Below are 16,961 nucleotides of genomic sequence, written 5' to 3'. Positions count from 1 at the left end.
TCCGGGGCAGCGCGCGCCGCGGCGGGCGGAAGCGGCTGCCTATGCGTCACGTGCCACCGCCCCCACCCCCGCCCGCCCCCGCGCCGCGCGACGTGGACGTCTCTGGGGCGGCCGCGCCGCTGCTCACCCGGAAGCAGAAGCCGAACGCACTGGGCCGTCGCGCCAAGATGGCGCCCCCCGCGCCGCTGCTGGCAGGTGCGTCGGGCCCGGGCGGTGGCGGGGCGAGCACGGGGACCGGCTCGGCTCGGCTCGGCTCGGCTGGAGCTGGGGGCGGGCAGGCAGGCAGGCAGGCAGGCAGGCAGGCAGGCAGGCAGGCGGGCGTCAGGTCGGGCTGGGGCGGTCCTGTGCCCTCTACCGGTCCCCTCCCCAGGGCGCGCCGCCGCGGCGCGGCCGGGCCCAGTCCTGGGTCCCGGCGCCCTCTGCTCTGCCCGCCGGGCCGGGCCGGGCCCCCGCTCCACTCCCGGGAGGCCGGGTAGGGCCTCGCCGGGCCGTTTTGTTGCCACGTGGGCACGTTCAGCGCTTGGCCCGGGGCACGGGCGGGCCCGCGGCCGGGCCTTCCCCTGGGGGTGCTGACTCCTTGTCTCGGTCCCTTCCTCGCCTGAGCAGCCGCTGGCCCGCCGCGGGGAGCTGCTCGGGGACGTAAAAGCATGGTTTTTAAAGCTTGCTTGTTCTTTTTCCTGGGTTAATGTGCGGCCGGGTGATAACTGGTGAAACGCTCCCGGAGATGCTGTGCTAGAGGAGACAGGGCGACTGGGTGAGAGCAGAGCGGGCCCGTTCGCCCAGCCGTGCTTCCCCGGGGCTCAGAGCGGATGGTGGCAGCCCCAGGGGCTTGCAGGACGCGGGGACCGGCCTAGCGGGGTCTCTGCAAACTGCTTAACAGCCAGCAGGAGCTTACAGCTGACTGAAGCATCTTCACTGCATTTTGTGGGCTTATCGCTGCATTTTGTGGTGTTTCTTTTAAGAGTCTTTCTTCCTTTTCTCTCTGTTTTACTCTTTAAGTTGTCTGTGATGTGATACGTGTTTTTCCTTTCCTGTGTTTCTAAGCTTTAAATGTCCACATATTTATCCTCACTTGAGTGTGCAGTTGTTCAGGGTGGATTTTGGACTGCTTGCTACTGTCTATAATCTTGTAAATTTGGATCTTAATTTTTCTTGGGAGTCTGACAGGAGACGTGGAGAATAGACTTGAGGCGGGGGTGTGAAGCTGGTGGATCGTATTTAAGGTGTTGTTAAGACGTACCCTTGAGGTATGTTAGGTGTATGGTGTACCCCCAATGAAGTACAGGGCTATAGAGCAGGTGTAGATTTGAAATCTATCAAAATAGTATTTTCTTCAATCTAATAAACTATTGCTTAAAATGTTTTCCATTTGTTAATTTCTAAAGTGCTATGAGAGAGGTGAAGTAAGGATACTTGGTGGTTAAAAGAGCAGCTCTGAAGAGCAGTGGCAGGATGTTTGGTGGCAGACGTTACTGTCATCCAGGTGTTGTGTTGCTGGATCTGTGTGTGGATTCCATTGTGTGGTTCACATGCGGACTGACCCGGCCAAGCGGGAGTGCTGCTTTTCTGCTGTCAGACCTCCCCTGCACCGCTGGCCCTGATGCTTCCTGGAAATAATACAGCTGCAGAACCTGCAGCTTCAGCTAGTACAGATCTTGCTTTCTTGAGTCATGTCTGTCAGTAAAAAATTGTCACCGCATTAGGCATCTTTGGTGTCCCAAGAAAATGCATAAAACACACCTAATGCCTACATACCAACTGCCCGTTTTGTGGTTTAACTTTGAATTCTAATATGCTTGTAATAGAACAACCTGAAAAAAATTTGTTTTATTCACTATGTAACAATTCCAACTGCATGATTTTGCATGAATCTGTCTTTATTTCTTGTTTGTTTTCTAGTGCCGTAAGCATGGCAATGTCTCTGAAAAAAAAGACATATGAAACACATTTTATATTGATATTTCTTTCATGCCTTCTGTTTTCCAAGTTGAACTTCAGTGTTGAAACTAACAATAGGGCAAATCCTGTCTCCTGTCAGCAAAAAAATCAGCCCTACGTAATCTCTCTTTGGCAAATGCTCTTCTTGTGTTTAGGCAGCTAATCCTCGCTTTGGGAATATCTAGGCAGCCCTTTTCAGCTCCACTGTGCCGGACTCCTGTGCAGCTCTTGCACTGATGGAGGATTTTCAGCTTCTGAGAGTTAGGCTTCATGAAAGTGCCTCCTGTGACAGGGTTGAGAGCTGAGAACCATCTGCCGTTTTAGGACGAGATGTTGTCCCACCCTCCTTCCTTATGCAGGTGTAGCTCTTCTGTAGTTTGAGGTTGTCCTGCAAGATGAAGCCAGAATCTTGTTTTGTGGTATCCAGTGAGGGGACAATGGGCAAATGGGCTCAAACTGAAATACAGGAAATTGCACTTAAACATAAGAAAAACTATTTTACTGTGAGACTGAACATGGGCACAGGCTGCCCAGAGAGGCTGTGGATCTCCATCCCTGGGGATGCTCACTTCTCAGCCGGGCATAGCCCTGCAGCCTGGTATCGCTGGCCCTGCTGGAGCAGGGGAGGGGTGGGGGCTCCCTGGGTGCCCCTGCCTCAGCCCCTCTGCCATGCACCTGGTTTGCCCCTGTCCCGCCCTGCCCCGCTGCCCTTGGCAGTGTTTCTGCTCCCTTTGCACAGGCACCAGTGCTCCTGTGGCAGAGGGACAAACCCGTTTGTAAACTGACCCTGCTGGGAAGGCTGCACTGGAAGGGCTGTGCTGGTCGAAGCGGGGAGCAGATTGCATAGCTGTGGGTGTAGGAAGGCTGGGACCGGCGGCAGTTGTCCCACTTTAGTCCTCAGCTCCGGAGAAGTGCTGGCTGGTTGCTGTTTCATCTGCAGAGGTGTATGGCAGACTGGCGCCCCAGTCGTGTGTGTGCTGTGTGTCAGAGCTTATGGTGCTGGGGCCGATAGCTCAGCTCAACTCTGCCCCTTTGCTGCCTCTGTCCTGTGTTTTAATCCTGCGGCTGCCTTGTTACGTTCTGAATTTCCTTTAAACCCTCTCTCTTGTTTACTCTAAAATGCAAGCAGGGGAAAAGTGCATGCAGGTCTCAAGGTTCATAAATTAGAAAAAGCTTTTGCTTTGGGTGATTTTCTGAATTTGAAATGAGTAGTTATTTGTTTACTCTTCCAGTGAGAGGATCTGAAGGGCTTTATATGGTGAACGGGCCACCTAGTTTCACAGAGAGCACAGCGTTTCAAAGGTACTGTTATTATTGCTATTTCTGATCTTTTGCACAAAAGAAATAATTTTCTAAAAAGTAAAGGTAGACTCTAGAATTGAAAAATATATAAACATAAGTGAATTTTTTCTTACTGTCAATAGTTCGGAAAATTGATTGTTTTGAAGGCTTTACACTTGCCTGACTTCTCATTGCCCAGGTAAAATCACTGAACAATTGCAGAGTAGATTGCGCTGTTACAAAGTGCTATTTGGGAGCGCAGCAGGAAAATCGGTGTGTTGCTTTTTCTTTTTGTTAAAAATACCTTAACTTATGCAGTACGTTCAATTACTAATGTGCATTTCTTACTTCTTTAGGGACTCTGGAAAAAATTGCAAAGCTGTTGCTTTTAGCAAGGACGGTTCCCTCTTTGCCTGGTGCAATGGAGAAAAGTTGGTGCATTTTATGATATTACTCATTTAGTTTGTATTAAATAAACCAAATCAGTTATGCCCCATTTACTCTTGTCTGTGTAAAGGCTATTGCTGTTAATGAAAATGTTTGCATACATGCTTTAAATGGAGTTTATTTTTGCATTATTTGCAGTAGTGACTTTGTTTCCTGAATATCAGATGAAGTATTTACTGTTTTTCTTATATTTAGTATGCACCCATTCCTGTGGAATCTGGATATGCTTTATTTGGGTTTTTTGTTCATACTTCCCAGTACAATAGTACCTGGTTTTCTGGGATCAATCTATTAGTAAAGTTCATAGAAAATGAAGATTCTATGCATCTTACGTACAAACGTCACATGGTTTCTTTTTTTATAGACCAGATGCATTAGAGTTTACTAGAGATCGTCCTTTACATAAGAGTGCGTCATGGGGTTGCTGCTGTAAAGAGGTGATAAGGCTTTTTCTGAAATGTCGGTATTCTTACTAACAGGTTAAAAAAAAAATCTGCAAAAGTATTTAGTAATACCATTTAAGTTAGATGTAGGATTCGTTACTTTCACTGTTGTTTCTGGTTCTCCAAAATATCCAGACTCTTCATTTTTCTTTAAAAAAAAAAAATTTTTGTCAATTGGAAAGGTCCATTTCCAGAAAATGTTTGGGGGGGAAAAATGTTTTTCAAACAACTGGGTTGTATATCCAGGTACCCATACTTTAAATGAGAATACTCCAAATGGCAAATCTTTCCAGTCCTGCCATGCCTCTTTGTTTTGGGAGCTGTCCATCTCCCTTCATTTTTGAGGGGGAGCAGCTAGTGAGATGGTGAGGAACAGGCTCCTAATTCACGTTCTGAGAACAACGGTGGCTTGGACGCATCTTGATGTGATCTTTTTTGTTTCTTTGGATTCCATATGTGGCAGATATTTAATATACAGTGTTCAGAGGTGCTGCCTGACCTTGTTTGTTCAGCCGTCTGACCTTTGTTTTTCATTGTCCATGTCTCCCTGCATCCCCCAAACTCAAAAAGCCCAAATCTTAAATGTTGTATCCTTATAGATATAAGACCTTTAAAAATAGGTGAGATAAATGCGTGTTTTAATTCAGTTAGAATCTTTCTGTTGACTGTTGCTCAACTTCAGCACTGTGGAAGTGTGGATGGACTCTCTATGGATAGAGTATGTCTTGTCTCTGGTTCAGAGTTTAAATGTTGCAGATAAAAATATGTGATATATTTTGACCAGTGCTTTCACTTAGTTTCTGTTTCTGCTTGGGTATCTGGTTTTAAAATGTGTTCTTGCAAAAGTTTAGTAAAAGCAGGGGGGGGGGGGAAAAGCTCTTCTAATTTTGTTACGTTGGCCAAATTTGGAACAGATCGAGAAGAGTCAAATATGTGAAGAGATACCTTGGCTATTAATGAACTATTCCAAGCATGTTTTACTGAAATAGCATCTTTTGGTTCCAGAGTAAATATTGTTAATGTCACCAGTGCTGAGTTACTGCGTTCCTTTGATCTTCCAAAGGCAGTTTGCCTTGAATTCTCACCAAAAAATAATGTTCTGGCAACATGGCAGGCCTATACAAGTGAGTATTTTACCAGCTTTAAAAGTACATGGGGTAACTGCATATTTTAATTCAGTTTGCAGGCTTTCCATTAACTGATTTGTCATTGTAGCATATTTATTGGCTAAATGAGCAGTATAGAAAGTGTACAGAAAATTATATGGGTAATCAAGTATATAGTGGAGGAGGGAGGGATGCCATCTTCTGAAAGCATCTGGTATTGACCGTTCTTACAAACACTAAATCAGACTGCACGTACTAACAATTACTCTGTTGAATAAATCACGTTTCTAAAAATCGCTAACTGATTTGAGTGCAAAGAGCGTCTTTGAATAATGTGCTGTTCAAGCAGTTTATATTCATGTATAGACAAGGAAAATTGTAAGCTGTCTGAGTACTCATGTCCTCCGCTGGGCATGGCCGACTTGAGTGTTCTCCATTGTCCAGAGGGCTTTATTCTCTCCTCTGCCTCTCTATGGAGTTTATGTTCCTGATTTAGGTAGCCTCAGTCTCATCTAAGTTGCATGTCTAAAGTAGACAGTGTAAATGCTTCCCTAGACAGAAAGAGCTGGCCATAAGCCGAGCGTGTGGGAAGTGGTCTGGGACAGGTTGTAGGATAAGACAAGGCAGCACAAGTGACAGAATTGATGCCAACCGTGGACTGTTAGGGAACTGTTAGGAGGCCTGTTTTGAATCACTGGTAGAAATAGACAGGCTGTAGTATCCAGAGTGAGTAGAAGGGTACAGAGAGTTCAAAACCAGCAGAACCGTTTTGTATGGCTTGCAGATAGAGCTGTGACTGCAGCGTGAGGGACAAAACACATTGCATTCTTGTGAGAACAAAATGTAGGAATGGAGAACATATCTTCATTTTTTGCCAAGAGGACAGCTTTTGGTTTTGATTAAAAGATCTGTCCTAGTGTTGGTGGTCCTTGTCTTGTAATGAGAGTAAAAACCCTACACTTCCAAATGTTAGTTCTTTCTGTAGACTGAAAGACTTACGTTAATAGGTAAAGCAATTAGCAGTGTAGGGTTTAGTCCCTCAGGGGGTGGGATGCTTCTTGTTAGAAGTTTATGCATGTTTGATTGCTTGTAGAATCATGAGATGGAATGTCATCGTGGTAAAGCAGATTTAATCCCCAGAGACCACTACTGTAATCCATGTTTTTGTTGCAGCTGCTAAAGATGGCACAGCAGGGGTGCCCAACCTACAACTTCATGATGTGAAAACTGGAAAATGTTTAAAATCTTTCATCCAGAAAAAGATGCAGAACTGGTAAATAACTTTTCCAGATGCTAATTGTTTGCAAAGAAATGTCGTTTTCAAAATTTGGTCCAGGTAAATAGAGCTTTTAGTGTGGTGTTGGCTTTCAAAATATTGCCTGCTACTAGCTGAAGGCAAGTATCTGTGCTTGAAAGTACCTTTGTACGTAGTTACAATTGTTCATGTCTTAATATAAATTCACTATCATTTTGCACCACAGAGAAAGCTGGGGAGACAATAACTAAGTCTAGTTGTACAGTTTTTACTATGCAGATGTCACTTCTCCATTTGAAACATGTATCATGTTTGAACTTGCTTGGCTTTAAAGATGGAGGAAAAAAATCCTAGACTGCTAAAGATGAGCATCATTCAGTGTTTCTAATTTTTGTCTTTAAATGTAGGTGTCCTTGCTGGGCAGATGATGAAAGCATTTGTGCCAGGAATGTAAACAATGAAGTGCACTTCTTTGAAAACAACAACTTTAGTACGCAAGTATTTCTATAAGATAGTTTCATTGCATTCTATATAGGCATCTTCTTTTGGGTGCTTTTTTTTCCGCTTTCAATTTTTTTCCTCATTTCTTCTTTTGCTTCCTTTTTATTTGAAATATTGCCTACGTTCTATTTGAATTTGGAATTCAGAATCATTATGTTCTAATGAAGTATGTTTTCACTGTCTTGTTTATCTTTTCAGTGACTTATCTAGTATGAAATGCATCTAATTTTCAATTAAAGAGGCCTGATTTTGTATTGTTTCTCATTTAATGAGATCCAGGAAATTGTCAATAGAGAACATGATCTATGATTACTTCTTTGGGTTGTGTGTATTCTGTCAATGAACTATTAAAAATGGCTCATTAGAAAATTTATATTGATGGCAAAAATGAAGTTGTGAAGCTAGAGCATTTTTTTCAAGGAAATTTACTATTAGTGGTAGAATATTTGGAGTCAATAGAGGTCAAAAAGGGAAAGGGGAAGAAAAAAGCAGGAAGATAAAAATTAATTAGAACAAAAATTTAAAGGAATAAAAGAAAACTGCTGGGGGGAGAACAGTGGCGTGTGGTTTTTGTTTTTGGTGTGTTTTGGTTTTTGGTGTTTTGGTTGTTTGGTTGGGTTGTGGTGGTTGTTTTTTTGTTTTTTTTTTTTTAAAGCTGCTACAAGAATTATTCTGGGACCTAAAAATACAGCCTATGAGAGATGCAGTTTCCTGAGAATTAGCCCTATTGATGTTAATGAAGCTAATACTAGGGAAGCATGGAATGTCTGTTCCAGCACAAGGTCCGCTGCTCAGCGCAGACTTCCTTGCTCGAATAAGGTTGTGGGTTGCTGCTGTTCATTTACTTTTTAAAGATGCATTTCCTGTAAGTTGTTTGTGTAAACGAGCAATGTTCAGCACAAAACAGGCCTTTATGAACACCTCCTTTCAGGAAGAATGATCCAGTAAAGTTGAGGGGAGAATCCCTGGCTCTGTGTAATGGTGCGTGTTATCTGGATGTGACTGATGCTGCTTCCTCTGAAGTCAGCGCAGATAAGATGAAGAATGCTGTGCTTTGCTTAAAACATGACCTGTGTTCACGTGGGGTTCAGAAGCTTCCTTGCTGTTTGAACTTTCAAATACGAAATACTGGATTTCAGACCTAGGCTCAGTTCAAGTTGGTCTTGTAAATAAAAACGTGTGATGAAATGGGAAGGTAATGGTTGTTTGCCTACTAAAATAAATCCTTTATCATTATATATACTGTTCTTTATTATCCATGATACAGACCCATAAAAAGGTATAATGAAGTAATCCAGGCTACTAACATAGTTTGTCATTAACGTCATCACATCTGTGACTTTTTTTGCAGATACTATTGCAAATAAACTGCATTTGCAAAAGGTTAATGATTTTGTGTTATCTCCAGGAGCACAGCCGACCAAGGTACTTCTGATGTTGTTTCCAATTTTTTTCTTGGTTTTCTTCAAAAAATTACTGTAATTTTAGTACAGTGTACTAGCAGTGAATAGACCCTGTGCTACCAAGAATATAATCTGCAGTAAAATCTCGTGGCTTTGTTTTAGGTTGCTGTGTATGTTCCGGGCAGTAAAGGTGCACCATCATTCGTTAGACTCTATCAGTATCCCAACTTTGGTGGCCCTCAGTCTGCACTAGCCAATAAAAGTTTCTTTAAAGCTGACAAGGTGACAATGCTATGGAACAAAAAAGGTATAACAGCTGTATATTTAAAGTTTTATATTCCACCCATTTTGGATTTAATTACTTTTACTGTGTGGGTTTTGCATTTAATTTGCGTGTGCAGGTAAATACTGACGATATCCATTTATGCCAATGCAATGTTAAGGCTACAATTCTGATTACCCTGAAGTGCTCATAACTTTCCTGTGTTGACTTCCATGATTTTGTATATTGTAATTGAGAATATTTTACATATTGGTAAATTTTGCAGTTGAATAACAAAACGAAATTGAATTTTGCGTTCTGTGATGATAATGTATGTAGACTGTAAACGTAAGATTATACCAGAGCATAAACTGTTCTTAATCTGTAAAATTGTATATACACAGACGTATCACAATTGGGATGACTTGCACAGTCCTCTGTGTGCTTTGCTGTTAGCAATGAGCTGTTTCAGAATAATTTTGTAAAAACCATTTTACTTTAACCCACATTGATTGGAATACAGGGAAGGTATTACATACACGAAGAAACCACATGTGGGCACACAGTTTTGGATAAAATAGATGTACATACAAAAGCTGTTGATGAAACGTTTTATTCAAGGACTGATCAGGATGCTTGGTTCCTGCCTTAGTCAGATGAATATCTTTTATGGCTGCAAAAGCGTGTTCACCTTCTCATAATTCAACGATGAGTGAATAGACCTGGCTTACACTTTTCATCTGAGAAAGGAAGATAGTCGTTCCGTTTGGGTTAACATTTAGGAAAAATGAAATTCAGAAGAGAATGATACCAGCACTGTTACGCAAGCAACTAACTAGAATTCATAATCAAACTAATTTCTTTGTTCATGGTAGTTTGTGAAATAGTTTATATCATTTGCAATAATTGTATTGAAATAACTGTATGTCTATTCTCTTAGCCACTGCTGTGCTAGTAATAGCTAGTACAGAAGTTGATAAAACAGGTGCTTCATACTATGGAGAACAAACTCTGCACTACATTGCAACAAATGGAGAAAGTGCAGTCGTACAATTGCGTAAGTAGCCCTCAGGCATTTTTTTCATTGTATTATAGCTCTTGATAGTGGGAATTGCTGTTTCACCAGCTTTTGTTTAATGTATGAGGGTTTTTTTTGTTAATGTAATGAAGTAATCTTTTTTAAAAAAAAAAAGTACTCCTAACAAAAAATCCTTCACCAGATTTTTTTTTTTTTTAATCTGGAGTAAGGTGGGTTGTTTTTTTTTTTTCTGAATAGCTGAATTATCTTGTTGTCTTTAGTATACTTGTCATCTTAATGTCAGCGGCAGAGTGCACGCACTTTCAGTTAAAATATACAATCTGCTTGGGAGGGTGTTCATGTGCACAGGAAGGGAATTATACCTGTTTACTAAGGAAACACCTGGACAACAGAGCCAGCTTAATGTCTGAGAAACCAAAATAGGCAGGGAAGTATGTTACCAAAGGGAATAATCCTACACGCATTTTTAGACATGCAATTGATGCCGTTACTCCAGAACAGGGGCAGAGTGAGAACATTGTTTTTTAAGTATATTGGAAAATGGAATTCTTATATTTTGTATAGTAAAATGGAAAGAGTTCTAAGACATAAAAATGACATGTTGGGGAGAAGCAAGTTGATGCTCTTAATTTCAGTGTCTTGTTTGAACTGGAAGTCCATTCACTAATTTCCCCTGTAGTGGTATTTTTTCACTGTCTTGAGTTGTTGCTGTTTATGTTAAACACCTGTCTTGTTTGGGATTATAGAGGCTAGTTTGTTGTGAATATTTCAAAACACCAGGGACGGGGTAATGTAGGCTATGCTTAAGTGACTGTAGAGAGACTGAATATATTCTCTTCAATACTAGTGCTCATTGGGAGAACATCTGCAGTTTGTCTTCTGTAGCAAAACTTCTGGTAGCAAGTACTGTGCCCCATTTCCCTTTGTTGCTAACTTCACTGGGGAAAAATAATCAAGATTACAACTCAGTATCTAGAATTTCTCTGGGAGCACTTTCCTGGATTGGGAACACTAGTTGTTTAATTACATACTTATTAAAACCGTCTTTGCCCTTTGAAATGCATCTTTATTAAACAGGAAGCTTATAATTAATTTTCATTTAATTTTGCTATTCCTTTTCAAGGAAAAAAAAAACAAACTGATGTCTGTCTCGTAAAACTGTTTTTTCCAACAAAAGCAAGTGGTGGACACTTGGAGTGAGTGGTGCCTCATTTCCTATGGATTTGCATCTTCTGGTTACTTTTGAGGTCCAATTTTGAAGCTTTTTTCACACTAGCATTTGTAGAGGGTTTTTCATTTTTTACTAATAACCTGCTCATGCTGCAGCCTTTGCCTTAGCTGTTGAAGCCCGTATAAAGCTGCCCGCATCTCTCCAGCTGTCTACTGTCATGAAATGTGCAGGAACGTAATTTTTTTTCAGATCTCTGTCTCTATAGCTGCATTTGGTTAATGTCATCTAAAAAGTTTTAAAGGGGAAAACACACAGACAGTGTGATTGCACAGCCTAGTTTCTAAAGATAATGAGGCTTTAGAATAACAACAGGAATTAACAATTTAAATAGTTTGATATTTTGGGTCAACGTCTGGATTTAAGAATTGTCAGTAATGCACGTGGCATTTATCTGAAATACCATATGATAAAAACTTATAATGAGCTATGTTTTTTACTTACCCCTGTATATTTTACATGAGTTTCCATCACTTAATTCATCATTCTTCAGTATCTCCTAATGTTCTAACACCCAGAATAGCTTCTAACAATATCAAGTTTTAATTGTTATGTGTAAAACCATTTTTTATGTGTGCTCTCACTTTAAAATCTGTCTTATAAAATACCGTGCATGAGCACGGTCCAAAGATAACTTAGATCAATATTTTGCTGAGCTATGCAATATTTCTTAGATTCAAAAAAAAGGAACTAGCATCCAGCTGGTATAAAACTCCTGTTTTTGCAGGTTTCCAGTGGGACAGTTTGAGAAGGTCCTGAGAGATCATACTTGAATAACGAGGAAAAAAAATAAAGGAATTTTTTTTACATGAAAAAAATATGCTTACTGTTTAAGTGCTGATGCTGACCCTACAGAGGTAATTTGGAATGGCTGCAGTTATTGTTGCAAACCTTAACTAAAATTATCAAAAGATAAAATGTTGTTTCTACCTCTATTGTTAGCAGTATTCATTTTCACTGTCAATAATTAGATCACGGCATTTTAGCAAAGCATGAAGTTAAGAATCGCTATTGATTTTATTTTTGCTTGCACTGAAAAGAGATAATCTAACAATAGCTGCATATTTTCCTTTTCCTTTAGCAAAAAATGGTCCTATTTATGATGTTATTTGGAACCCCAATTCTGTCGAGTTCTGTGCTGTGTATGGTTTTATGCCTGCCAAAGCAACAGTTTTTAATCTGAAATGTGACCCTGTGTTTGATTTTGGAACCGGTCCTCGCAATGCTGCCTACTACAGCCCCCATGGACACATCCTAGTGCTAGCAGGATTTGGAAATCTCAGGGGACAGATGGAAGTGTGGGACGTTAAAAACTACAAACTCATTTCCAAACCAGTAGCCTCGGATTCCACATACTTTGCTTGGTGTCCTGATGGGGAACATATTGTAACAGCTACATGTGCTCCCAGGCTACGAGTCAGTAATGGTTACAAGATATGGCACTACACTGGCTCTCTATTACACAGCTACGAAGTTCCATCAAATGAAGAAATGTGGCAAGTTTCCTGGCAGCCCTTCTTGGATGGGGTGTTCCCAGTGAAAGCAGTAAAATACCAGGCAGTTCCAAGCGAATTGCCCAGTGCTGAGCCAAAGCCTGCTCAAGCGTACAGACCTCCAGCCCTGAGAAACAAACCTGTAACAAGTTCCAAGCTTGTAAGTAGACAGTTTCATATATGAACGAAATTGTTCTGTTTCATTGCTTTGCCCATCTTTGAAGCTTGGCCTGAAATATGTGTATATATTTAATGAGAAACGTTAGAAGAATAATCAGACTGACAGTAGTATTGTGGGTTTTTTGAGAGGTTTTCTTGATAATCCTCTTTGACATTTTGCTCACTGTGGGCAAGAATGTATGCTAGAAAACTGAAATTTCTTTGGTCCAAATACTCTCCTTTTACGAAGTCATTTGCAAACTTTAAAAACACTCTCTACAACATGCACTGGAACAATAAACTGCAAATTTGGTTTATAGTGAAATTGGGTACTCTAGTTAAGATAGAAGCCTCTGATTTGGGTGACCCGACTTACCAGTCTAAACCCAGCTAGACAGATGGTTGACTGTCCTCCCAACAGCTTTTTTTTTTTTTTGCAAGTTTACTTGCTAGAGAGAGATTCGATTGTTAGCAAGTCAGCTGCAGTTTAAACAGGTTTCAGTATAGTGACCTACTTGTCTAATTAGTTTCTTTTCTGCAAATTTTCAAAGTAGGCTGCGTAGCAACTAATTGCATTTAACAGTTGCACCCCTGATGTTTAAGTCTTGGAGAGCTTTGATTTTGAGCCTTGTGCTTTTGAAGGAAAGACTGCTGCTTGGCTTGTGAGGAATCTATTAATCATACTAATGTCTGATTTCGCAAATGATCAACAAGCAGAGGTAGTAGAGAAAAGATGTGTTAAATAAAATAATTCTGCTTACTTATATGGGCAAGAAATCTTGTCATATGCGTTAAAACAATCCAGCTCCTCAATTAAGAATTATCTTAAAAAACCAAAAGACTAAACACCCCCCCACACCTTTTCACCTCCCATCTAACATCCCCCACCCCCCCAAAGAAACACCACCCCATCTCCCCTCCCAGCAACCCATTTTTCCTTTCTTGTCACTAGGAGTCCGAGTTAAAAAGTTGTCAACAAAAGCAAAATGCCAAGCTTCAGTCATTTTGTGCTGTTTTATTCCTCTTTGATTTTATTTCCCCCCAAGATAGAAAACATGATGATTTTGTTATTTTATCAGAAATCCATGAAATCTTTAGGACATACAGGATAGTCCCATCCAAACTTGAGGAAGGATGAGTTTGAAACCCTTTTCATGCTGTCTTCTGCTACTCGAAAGAGAAAGGGCACATACTTTCCCCCCCTTCTCCCCCCCCCCCCCCCTTCCTTTCTTTGTTTTTCCTTCCTCTTACTTTATGGTTCATGTTTGCATATGGTGTTGTCTTAAGTAGGTTTGGAGTTCACTGTTAGGTTTTTTTGTACCAACACGCTTGCCAACATGGAATACAGATTTTGTAACTGTTAATTTTGCATATCCCGCAGCATGAGGACGAGCCACCCCAGAATATGAAACCACAGCTGGGAAGCAGTGATAAGCCACTCTCTAAAACAGCTCTCAAAAATCAGAGGAAACACGAAGCGAAGAAAGCTGCTAAACAGGTACTGGAAAAGTAGTTCTTTCAAGGATAACGTCTTCACAGACAGCACTGATCAGTCTCAGAGCAGTGGCCGTTAGTTGCACTGAGAGCCCTCCACACATTTTGCATGTGCTAAGTTGTGGGGAGGGTGGTAGACTTTTTAATCGGATTAAAGCAGGTACAAAAGGATGACTTAAAAATAACAGCTTTGGTTAGTTGCTGTGAATGTTAGCTGAAATCAATGTTAAGACTAAGTAATTCTGCCCTTTCGCCTTCAGACAATCTGTGTAGTTTGTTCCAGTCTTAGGTGAGAGGTAAGAATGGACTCACTGCTTTGATGTGTCCCCCCAGGAGGGCAGGGCTGAGGCATATTATCAGGGCAGACCAAAGACAGCCTGTTCTGGGTTATCTCTTTGCTTCCTGTTCTTTGGCCAGGTAGATAAAAATCAGCTTTTGTTATTAGCTTTCCAATTTCTACTAACTTCTGAAGCAATAATTCTTTAAATAATATTTTTTAATTTCTTACACTGGTTTTGAGTCCTTTCTTCAGAGACAATGACCCACCAGTCTACTTTATAAAATATTTGTGTATGTGTTTGTTGTGTCATCCTTACTGATGTTTCCCTATGCTATGTATGGTTGGTGTCTTGAGGAAGTAGAAATTAACAAGAAACAGCATGTGAGTTGTTATAGATAACCTTTTTTTGTGGAAAGCATATATATATATATATATGTATAGGTAATGCAATACATCAAAGCAAGTCACTTAGAAATTTTGGAGAACACCAGCAAACTAGTGAAAGAAGAAATATTAAATGGATCTCTTGAAATTATTAAAGCCATTTTGCAGTCCCTTTGTAATCGAACATATTTTCTAGATAATGTGTTTATTTTATTTACAGGAGGCCAAAGCTGATGCGAACCAGGAATCTACACAGTCCTCAGCATCACAGAATGCACCACGGAGTGCTGTGCCTGTCGTAACATCAGGAGATCCTGAAGTTGACAAGAAGATAAAGAATTTAAAAAAGGTGAGGGGATTTTTTTGCTAATGAACAGCAGATTAGCTGTAATTAAGCTGTAATTAGCTGTAAGATCTAGTCTGATTGTAAGGTGACTTGAGCTCAGCAGGGTAGCATTTACATAGATGGTAATTTCCTGACTTTGTAAACCAACTTCCTTTGCTTTTCCATCTTGTAAAACAGTAGAGGAGGTCATCACTTGCCCGGACTCCTAAAGATCTTATCAGAGCAGCATCTAGACAGTGTAGAAGCCACTGACAGGTACACGGAAGAGTATTCTAGTCTCCTTTTACGACTACTGTTGCATGTGCACCCAATCCTCACAGCTGAGGGGTAGGGGTACAGCTTAAAGGTGTTTACGTTTAGAAAGCAGCTGTATGGGCTGCTTGTTTATTGGATCTTGGATCTGAAGAGGGAACCATCTATGTGGTTTCTGTTTCTTCCCTAACTTCTAAATGGTATGGGTGCGAAGTTTACTGCCAATCTTGGAAATTCTTGGATTAAGTAATTTCAGAATGGAAGTTGTTTGGTTCAGGCTAGAAAATCTTCTCCCTTTCTGCATAATCCATCAGGGTGCTTTTCTCTAGGCTGCCTCCTACTTTCCGTGGTCCTCCTTTTTGATTAATGTTCCAGGCTTTCTGAGGAAAATGTGTGGTGAAGAGGGATAGTGATAGTGGAGGAGCAATTTCTGAATTTGGATCTAGCCCTTCAGGGAGATAATGCATGGTGTTTATGTTTCAGAGACTAAGAAGCGCTTCTGTTCTCTAGGTTTTGTTCTTGAAAGAAAAGTCTTTTATTGGTGGGGAATTCTGGAATGAGCATCTGGAGATGCTTAAATGCAATGTGCCTTCCATATTGAGACCTGCCTCCTGGTAAATCAGGCAGTTGCAAGTGCAGGAACTTCTAAGACTGTTTTTTTTCTATTCTTGGTTCACCAATATTTTTGTATTAGTGTGGGTTTTTTTGTTTTGTTTTGGTTTTTTTACAGAAACTAAAGGCAATTGAGCAGCTGAAAGAACAAGCAGCTGCTGGCAAACAGCTAGAGAAGAATCAGGTACTTTTAAGTTGTATGCAGTTTATTCAAGTGTCATTTTATAATAAGCTACATCTGTGACATCTTGTACTTTTTTGTTCTAGTTGGAGAAGATTCAGAAAGAAACTGCTCTCCTTCAGGAACTGGAAGACCTAGAACTGGGTCTTTAAAACTTCGTGGAAATCCAATGTGGCATTAACACAAAGTTCATGCAAAATATAATTTGTATTAACTTGAACACAATAAAATGTTTTGGCAAATGACTGAGGATGCAAAAGTCCACAGATTTGCTGCACACGCCTTTTAAAAAGCTTTCCTAAAGATTTGTGCACGTGAAACTGTAAACAAGTAATAAATACCACATCAGCCAATTCTGCTGCTGTTCAAACCAGAAATGTGCTTATGTTCTTAAAGCATATTGCCTAAAAACCAGAAGCCGCCTGTTGGTTTATCTTTTCCTTGTTTCAGTGTGAGGAGGGAAGGTGATGAGGTTTACCTATTTGATAGCTTTATTATATTTAAAAAGATGTGATCTTTATGCAATAATGGGATGTAGATAAAAATAAAGAGCATTTAATAATAAAAAATACTTCTGTTCTTCTGTTACAAGGGCAGAGTCTTTAAAATAACAAGGCCATGCCGCCATGATCAAAAATAACTGACTGCTAAGGATAAGTGAAGCTTCAGATACTGCAGCTGCTGCGGTGACCCTTGCAAGATTTTTACTCTGTGATGTTTGTTTTCCTTTCTTCCAATTCTCATTTTCCCCTTACCTTTTTCTGGTCCCTTTATTTGTGACCATTAAAAAAAAAAAGAGCTAAGTATGCAGGGGAAAGATGGTAATGGATTCTACGCTGCCTTGTCAAATGCACAAG

The 16,961-nt window shown here is 40.6% G+C and overlaps 1 protein-coding gene across 2 annotated transcripts; it reads left to right on the top strand.

Moving 5' to 3' along the window:
- Nucleotides 1-135: 135 nt before the first annotated feature.
- EIF2A (eukaryotic translation initiation factor 2A) lies at nt 136-16,695 on the top strand. Of its 2 annotated transcripts, XM_076341542.1 has the most exons (14): nt 136-195; nt 3,171-3,240; nt 3,576-3,650; nt 5,115-5,233; nt 6,389-6,488; nt 6,878-6,960; nt 8,323-8,396; nt 8,537-8,681; nt 9,577-9,693; nt 11,985-12,556; nt 13,937-14,053; nt 14,934-15,062; nt 16,042-16,107; nt 16,191-16,695. In XM_076341542.1, the coding sequence occupies exons 1-14, from the start codon at nt 168-170 to the stop codon at nt 16,254-16,256; spliced, it is 1,761 nt and encodes a 586-aa protein (XP_076197657.1). In that variant the 5' UTR covers nt 136-167; the 3' UTR covers nt 16,257-16,695. The 2 variants fall into 2 exon arrangements, with proteins under 2 accessions (XP_076197657.1, XP_076197658.1); XM_076341543.1 differs by lacking the exons at nt 136-195; nt 3,171-3,240; nt 3,576-3,650; nt 5,115-5,233; nt 8,323-8,396 and having other exon boundaries at nt 6,402-6,488.
- Nucleotides 16,696-16,961: the final 266 nt, after the last annotated feature.

The sequence above is a fragment of the Aptenodytes patagonicus genome, chromosome 6 (assembly GCF_965638725.1).
Source record: "Aptenodytes patagonicus chromosome 6, bAptPat1.pri.cur, whole genome shotgun sequence".
NCBI classification, from domain to species: Eukaryota; Metazoa; Chordata; class Aves; order Sphenisciformes; family Spheniscidae; genus Aptenodytes; species Aptenodytes patagonicus.
Note: the sequence above shows the minus strand (reverse complement) of the source record. Positions and strands in the feature narration are given on the sequence as shown.

What these genes read in the sequence shown, in the direction of transcription:
- EIF2A (XM_076341542.1), top strand. Translation starts at nt 168, where the DNA reads ATGGCGCCCCCCGCGCCGCTGCTGGCAG. An exon ending in CGAAGAAAGCTGCTAAACAG is followed by an intron (nt 14,054 to 14,933) that starts GTACTGGAAAAG and finishes TTTTATTTACAG; the next exon opens with GAGGCCAAAGCTGATGCGAA. An exon ending in AACAGCTAGAGAAGAATCAG is followed by an intron (nt 16,108 to 16,190) that starts GTACTTTTAAGT and finishes TTTTTGTTCTAG; the next exon opens with TTGGAGAAGATTCAGAAAGA.